General features: G+C 38.6%; 1 protein-coding gene across 1 annotated transcript in view; it reads right to left on the bottom strand.

The window, feature by feature from the left end:
• Positions 1–910: 910 nt before the first annotated feature.
• The window catches only part of SH3GL2 (SH3-domain GRB2-like 2), a 20,760-nt gene continuing 13,473 nt past the window's right edge, over positions 911–8,197 (bottom strand). Inside the window, exons 7-8 of the mRNA XM_009072267.1 lie at positions 4,808–4,938; positions 911–2,400 (exon numbers count right to left, since the gene is read on the bottom strand). Coding sequence (XP_009070515.1) covers positions 2,201–2,400; positions 4,808–4,938 — 331 coding nt within the window. The 3' untranslated portion in view covers positions 911–2,200. The remainder of the gene's footprint in view (positions 2,401–4,807; positions 4,939–8,197) is intronic.

Below are 8,197 nucleotides of genomic sequence, written 5' to 3'. Positions count from 1 at the left end.
TTTTTAATAAGTTTGGGTTAGAAGAGACCATAGAAGGTCACCTAGTCCAACACCCCTGCAATGAGCAGGGACATCTTCAACTAGGCCAGATAGCTCAGAGCCCTGTCCAGTCTGTCCTTGAACTTAGCCTTGAATGAAGTACCATCTCTGACAGACTCCTCCACTCTGTCAGTCTCTGTCAATGTGCATAGGGACAATGCATAGGGTAGAGACAGGAGCAGGAGAAAAATAAGAGTGAGAAACACTCTTAGCAGAGTGAACACCAAGGCTGAAGAAGTATGAGGTGGAGATGGTCCATGACATACCAGCAGATATTCACACTGAGGTGTGTGCAGGGACCCACCACTGGAACAGGGTAAACCATGAGGAAGAAGTAGCTGAGAGGATCTGTTATGGACTGACCACAAATCTCCCCTTACCCATGTCCCTTTCTGCTGGTGGGGAGGAGTCAGGAGTGAATTTGAGCCAGGAAACCAGGATGGGAAAAGTGATAGTTTAATGTCTGTATTTTTTGTTTCTCACTACATGGAAATACTTTAATTGGTATAAATTAGTTTTCTCCATGTCAAGTCTGTTTTGCTTGTGATAATCTCCCTGATTTTATTTCAACCCATAAATAAATTAGAAGTTACCATGTCTTTAAGCCTTACTCGGGAGCTTGTGAAGACTAGCATTCTGTATCCACAAGACCACATGCTGGTCATCAGGACATTAATTTAATGTTTCAGTTTATCTTGTTTATGAGGGCCATTATATGTATGAGTTTTATGTGACTGAAGCAAAGTGATAACGATAAAAAAAGTATTTTTCACATTTGCAGGAAATGAGGATTATGCTTTCTGAAATGAAATTCCTGTTAGCTGAAGTTACCACAACACATTTTAAAGCAACAAAGTAATAATCCACAACGTTATTCTAGTTATTCTCTCAGCATTTATTTGAAATAACAATACTTTCCATGATATAGTTTATACATTAAGCAGTAGGGAATTGTCTTCATTTCACATCATCCAGTACTGAAGTGGCACATTCGAAGCAGCACATTAAACCTCTGATAAGAGTCTGTACAATTTAGATAAATAGAACTCTGGATAACTAAACTAACAGAACTTCTGCAACTGTTACCAAAAGAATGCCAAGAAGCTAGGCACAGCACTGTACACACTAAGTGCAGAAAGGAGGAACAAAAGAACCAACTAAACAGATGGGAAATGTTTTTGCATATACAGCCGCATGTCTTTAATTGCTCAAAAAGATAACATGTTTTATTTTGTCCTCATTGAGGAGAGAGTATGCACAAATGATGTTCGAAGAACACATGGTAGACAGAAACAAATGAAGTGAGGGTCATGTTTGGTTGGTTATTGTATTCCTCAGTGAATGAGTTTACAAAGGATATCTGGTGCATAAGCAGCAACATTTTGTGCCAAGACTTGACAAGAAACATTAAATAAATGCCAGTTTTATTCCCCATCTTGCCCATTTACTGGCATTTTGGTGAGCATGCTAAAAGTTCCTGAAGGGCAAGTTCAGGTGGTCTATGGTCCAAGGGTTTTACTACAGGAATCCCCATTCAATAGCTTACAGTTTACCTCTGGATGGAAACAGGCCTTTCAACAATAATTAAGAATATAAAAATTAGCAGAGAGCAGCAGGACACACAGTACAGTGGTTCACTTTCTGAGAAACCAGAGGGCCTACACTTATGCTGTCTCTGTGAGAACAGCCAGCCAGTTTGGTTGGAAGATACAATTCTGATTAGTCAATGTTAAACCTGTGTGAACTGTATCATTAGGAAGGGAAAGATGGAATGGCAAGAACTTTTCCCTCTTTTTATAAAGAACTAAGACTGAAAAGTAATACGGTGGTGATAGGTATTACCTTCCCAATACCACCTTCACTTCCTGCTACTTCACTATGAGTTACCTGCTTTGCTTGCCGTCATCTCCCCAGTTTCATCTCACTAATGGCTCTGGTTACTACCAGACCAGCATGGTCAATAAACTAATCCACGCTATGCCGGCTCAGAAGATACAACGCATCACCACCACGTAGTATGACAACACGTAAACCAAAGACGCTCATTAGGAATCGATGACTCTAACCACTGCAGTTTGCACTTGTAAGGTGTAAGAAGCAGCATTTTGAAAGCAGTGGTACTGACACAACTATCTGTGCCAGAGGTGGTGCATCAGCCATCCTAATTGGGTAAAGGAACTAGAATATCAACATAATTGATGGGGAAGAAACCTGACTGGCCATGAAGCATTCCCTCATACCAGTTTTCATCAATCTGGTTAGTGAGGGTAATGATATCACCCTCTTTAAATCCCAGCTCCCCTTCATTTTCTGGTTCAAAGTCATACAGAGCTCGGCAGCATGGCTGATCCATGTGAACACCTATGGAAAAGAAACATAAAGAGACAATGTGCTTAAAAGTCTCAACACTTAAGAGTATCCATTTTACCACTGTACCTATGACAGATTTTGATGCTTCTGGTGTCATCTATAAGCTGATGACTGTTCTTTGCTAACAACCAAATTTAGAAGACAGCTATTAGCTTTTGGCAGCCTTCAGTTACTATATATGACTGCTAGTAAATGTCTGAGAATCCCAAAAGAACCAAGCTACATCAAGCCCACCCCAGAAGCACAATTACGATCCATCTGGAACCTAATTTTCATCTGTTTACAAATCACAAAAAATGAAGCAAAAGCTTTAAAGTATTTTCAGCTTTACCAGTACAGAGATACTGTCTCTGTTTACCTCAGGTAGATAGTGTAAGGAGTAGCTTAAAACAACAATGAAGATATGACTCTGTTTTTTGAAACTTCACTGCTACAGCTATACCACTGTATATGCTCCTATTCATTTGAACTTTAATACCATGTTTCCAAAGACCTTTCCTCCCCATTCCCACAAAACACTTGATTGCAGGGCCACCAGGATAGAGCCAGAACAAGTTGGAAATCAAGAGTGTTCTAATATGTTAGTTTATGAACATCTGACCATAAACTCTTTAGGATGGGAAATGAATATTATTAGAAGTCATTAGTTAGATGACATTTTCATATGTTACATGAAATGAACAATAGCCTCCCCCTTCCCTCCCCCTGAAGTCTTTATAGCTTCAAGTCTACCAAAAGCAAAATTGTTAATGGTCAAAATATTTAGGATTTAGCAGCACTTAATTGTAAGAAATCATATCCCTACCTGACTTTCCATAGTAAAAGTTCATGCACTTCCAGTGGTCTGAATGAACCGAGATATGCCACTCCACCATAATGGCAGTTCTAAGAATACATATTCTGCTTTTTCATGTATACTGGCTTCAAGATGAATAAGTTTCAGATTTAAAGTTTTTGCATATTCATTTCAACCACTCACTATGGCTAGAAGGCTCATGCTTGAGCTATTTAAGAACAAAAATATTCTGTTTCTATAGATATAAATGGAGCAAGTTTTTCAAATACCAGATTCAATTTATTAAATTCTGTAGTGAAATTTTTTTATTTCTTTACCTATTGCTCACAGCATATTTTGCTTTCTTTGTCACAAAGACTATTGTGCTGGCATCGACAAGCCTTACAACATGTTTGGCATCCTCATTGCTCTCAGCTGAAATTTAGAAGACTCAGCAAATAAACTCTTTGAATGAATCAACCCAAACATACATTAAAGAATTTCCAAAGAAAAAGGCATTTCTCTGAAACCAATAAACACTTCAAAAGGAAGAACCTCTATTGAAGAAAATGCTAAATACCGCTCTCTGAACAGGAAAATATGAATGCTGAAGAAACACAGGAACATCAGTCTGCACTGCCTTAGCACAGACAAGTGTTCATGACACTACAAAAAAGGAGTGCAGAAGAAAATCAGTGGCTTCAGCATGCAAGACTCAAGCCACACTCATTGCACATGGAATCTCCCTTGTATCTTCCTTGCTAGCATAGTGAGGAGATTGCTAGCAGTTCGCAACATTATGTAAGATAATTTCCATTTGCAGGTGCCAAATGGAGATACTATTGCTGTCTATACCTGAGAAAAGATCTAACATCAGGATGTGATGACAAGGAAGGAAATCCTGATTAAAGATGGCGTGGAAAAATTCCATCTTACAAGGTGGAATGTGCTAGCAGCCTTCACTGAGGTAAACTAGAATAACTGAGATCAGCGTCTGGACAGAGGACAGCCCTCACCTTAACATGGGATAACAGACAATTATGGTAAAAAAATAATACGAACTTCTTAGTACACGCTGATATGAAATACACATTTCATTAAGATATTAATTATGCAGAGTCATAAAATGCTTAATCTTGCTTGTGTCACTCCCAGTTGGACAAAGAAAATAGCTCAGATGGCTTAAATTTTCTTTTCCGCGATTTTTACGTTCAGGCTTATTGTGTTGTAACACTTGATTTTAAAAAGCAGGATAAGGTTATGGAGGTTTGGGGGCCTTCGGTGTTCTGCATTTTCATGGTAAACTTGCAGTTGTTATTTCAGTTTCCTAAATGCCAATTTTGTAAAGATCTGTATTTCAAGGTGAGCTTCTAGGTCTAAAGAAATTTTTGACCCAAAGACATATCTAAAGCAGTGGATAATCCATCCCTGTTCTCCAGCCTGGGGGAATGAGCACTTTACAAAGAAACAACAGTTCAATTAACTCTCTCCTCTACTATACTCATTCTCCTTTTCCCTCACAATTGAAGAACTAATCTCCAGAAGAAACCATGCAATTTCTGCATTGGCAGGAAACTTCAGACAGAGGTGCCCTCATGCTTCTCACGTTGTTACTGCCATTACCTGATGGTTTGGGTGTGGTGGCATGGGATATTCCTCCATTGTGCTGAGTATTGTCACCAGTTGTGAAATCCAGGCTCATTCGGGGCTTGGGCTGGTATTCTCGCCTGGGCTGAGATGATGCCTCTTTTATTCTGACAAAACATGAAGTCAAATGTCAAGAGTAAATTTCTTGTCAGCAGATAAGATGCACCAAACATCTTTATTTCCATGACTGAAGTTCTCGTCCATCCATCATCCAGACTAAAAAAAGTTTTGTCATTTGGAGCAGGCTTTTTTGTTTAGAACAGTACTCTAAATTACCAAAAAGAAGCTGATGTGACTGTGCCATGCGGTTGTTAATATTTCTTTCCTTCTAGAAACGTAGCATTTTGTCCGTCTTCCTTTTCTCTAACAAAAACAAAGAGCTTCTAATGGAGTAAAACTTGTTACGTGACTAACAAAGCTTACAGAAGGGCTTTACAAACCTCTCTGTCCCCATTTTTAGCACGATTTTTGCTTCTAACCCTGGCAAGCATCATGTGGTTGATGCCAGCTCTTGTCATTTTGTGTTAAGGAAACTTCTCAGTCCGACTGGCTGGGACCGAAATCCCTTTGCAGCAACGCATATCACACACACAGTCAGACCAGGTTTCTTTACCGGCTCAGCTCTAGGTTTCCCATAGCAGAGCCTCAGAAGACCAGATCCTTAAAATGATTTAAACATCGTGCAAACTAAATAACAACGAAATAATAGAATAACAGTTTGAGTTGGTGCCTTTGAGGAGGGACCCCGAGCAAACCCTGGGCTTTTTACAGCCTAAGGGTGGGAAAGTCTAGAGGGTCATTGGCTCCTGCTGTGTTTCACTTCAGTGTCTGGTCACCTGGCTGGGCCACAGGCCACTTTGCCCTTTGTTATGTAAAAGAACAGCAGTTCATGGCCTTTTGCCTGGGGCTTCTGCCTCCCAGAGCTCAATCTGCAGTTTCCATTACAGATGCGTACCAAGCTACCTCCACTAAATGTACTCTTTTACATTTGTATGAAGACTGGGGGAATCTACTGACTTCAGTTGCAGACTTTGTTAATTTGCAATTTGGAATACTTGTTTCACAAAGGGACACAAGTCTAGTCTTCCTGACTCTCCAAATAAAAATTTATGCATCATACATTTCAACTTGCTATTCTAACTGAGAAATCTAGAATTTCTAGGAAAGGGTACATTTCAGGGTAAAATCCTCGGAAGAGATGAGCAGAATCAGTTCATGCAGAACTGCCACATATATTTGTAGTAATGCATATGGAAGAATACTTGAATCAAGACCACCATATTTACAAGACAAATTGGTTTCTCTAACCTTTTCTAGATCTGCCCCAGACTTGCTGTTGGTAGCACATTTTGAGTGTTCTGTTGAAAAAATGTGCTTCTAACTTCCTCAGTTAGGACAACAAGGATTTTCACACCATCCAAAATATTATCAATATTAGTAAGTCCCCAGAGACTGCTTTTCTTCCACACAAAAAGAAAAGCCCAAACCCATAAGCATATTAAAATAAAAAATAACCAAAAGTGTCAAAGTAAACTTAAATTAAAAAAATCTTTGCTGTGTTTCAGTAATAAAGAGAAGTTACTTTTTGAAGACAGTAAAGTTTTGAAGAAATAAACATTTAAATACGTTCTGCTACACTTAATACTTTTGTGAAACAAACACAATTTTTTTTCAGATTATGAACTAGAGGGTGACAGTTCTAGGGACTTGCTAAAAATTACCCAAAAGCTCAGCATGAGCCATGTTTTTCAAGAAATGTCTCCAAGGGAACAATTCCTGCTTCCCAACTGCTCTGTCATGATACTATGTCATGAAAATGGAATCCTCCTTCTGCTTGGTGAAAAAAGGAGTTTAAAAGGAAAAGCCTTTGCTGACCTTCCAGTTTTTATGAATTTTACTGCAAGTTTCCCAATGTTTGCCAAGCTTCTAAAGTCCCAGTTCCAGGAATCATGGTATTTTAAGGAAGTTTATGCCTTCCATTAATGTGCAGAAGAAAAATGCAAATTCTTGCACTTGCAGTTCCTGAAGAAAGTCTTGAAGTCTAATCTAAACACCCCAGATAAAGAGAAGAATTGAGTCAATTTTTAACTTTTCATGGTTTTTGCAGTCTAACTCAAACTTCAAAAAAATTCTTTGGTGGATACTTTACACAGGAGTCTTGGTAGGTAGAAAACATTTTCCATGCCAAACAGCAGCACAAACACGTTCCTTTCATGTCTTATAAAAAGTACCTAGAAAATCGGCAATATGTTCTATAGACATCACTGAAAGTGAACAGTAACAAATTCGCTCAGCTTAAAAGCAAAGCCTTATCTATTTTCTGGTCCATATACTCAAAAGACAATGCTCAAAACCCTGGGACCATGCATTCCTTCCCACCTGCATAGCACCAGCAGGAAAAGAGAAGTAATTCAAATAATAACAGCTCTACATCCCTGACTCATCTCTGGCATAAGCATATCACTGTGCTCTAATTTGTGTCCAGTGGTGTGCATAAAGGATAATTTAGCCTGTAGACTCTTTAGAATTAGGGATGCACAGTAAGTTTATTCAAAAGAGTAAGTCAGCTAATCTATAATAGCATTCAGATGGAAGGTCCTTGAAAAACGAAAATAATTCACAGCTGAAACTTGAAGCATAAGATACTGACAGTTTAGCAGAAGTTTCAAAACGACAAAGATTATCTGAATTGCTAAAGTAAGAGACATGTATAGCTGAGAGGTGTGGTCACTTAATGGCATAATTTATGGGCTGCAGAACAACATGCCTGCTCCTGAGGATTTTTAAATGCTTCTGCAATGAAACTGAATTGCAGTATTCATTTGGAAGTGCTGAAAATTGTTTTGTTAGCTGTTTACACAGTACTGCAAACTGTATCCAGAAACAGTCAGCTGGGCAGCCTACAAGAACTGTTCCTAATCACAAAGAAATGTTAAGACTCAGAGCTGGGTGAGGTTTTCAGAATGTATGCTCTGAGAAAATAAACACTGACAGACCCAACAGTACCATAACTTGATCTACACTAATTACATCAGAGAACAGCAAAGAGTCATGTGTGATTAAAAAGCTGCCTTCACACAGTATGGAATATTATCTCCCTTTGAGAATTATATCCAGCTTTTAGTAAGAGTCTTTCAGAACCATATGGACTAAAGAAATCTTTCCTGTGTGTTAAATTGCCTTGAAGAAGTATGCGTGTATGTGGGAAGCTGGTCAATCTGTTTTGTTTTGAAGGAAACAGAAATTCTAAATGAAAAATTCTAACGTTCTGTTAAAAAGATATTGTATCAATTTTGATAGCATATGCAGCTACAGAAAACGAGATGGAAGAGCTAAACTCAGTAAAGTCTTGTATCAAGTTTGATC

Source organism: Acanthisitta chloris, unplaced genomic scaffold (assembly GCF_000695815.1).
Source record: "Acanthisitta chloris isolate BGI_N310 unplaced genomic scaffold, ASM69581v1 scaffold12933, whole genome shotgun sequence".
Classification (NCBI taxonomy): Eukaryota; Metazoa; Chordata; class Aves; order Passeriformes; family Acanthisittidae; genus Acanthisitta; species Acanthisitta chloris.
The sequence above is the reverse complement of the archived record's forward strand: the minus strand, read 5'-3'. Positions and strand labels throughout refer to the sequence as shown.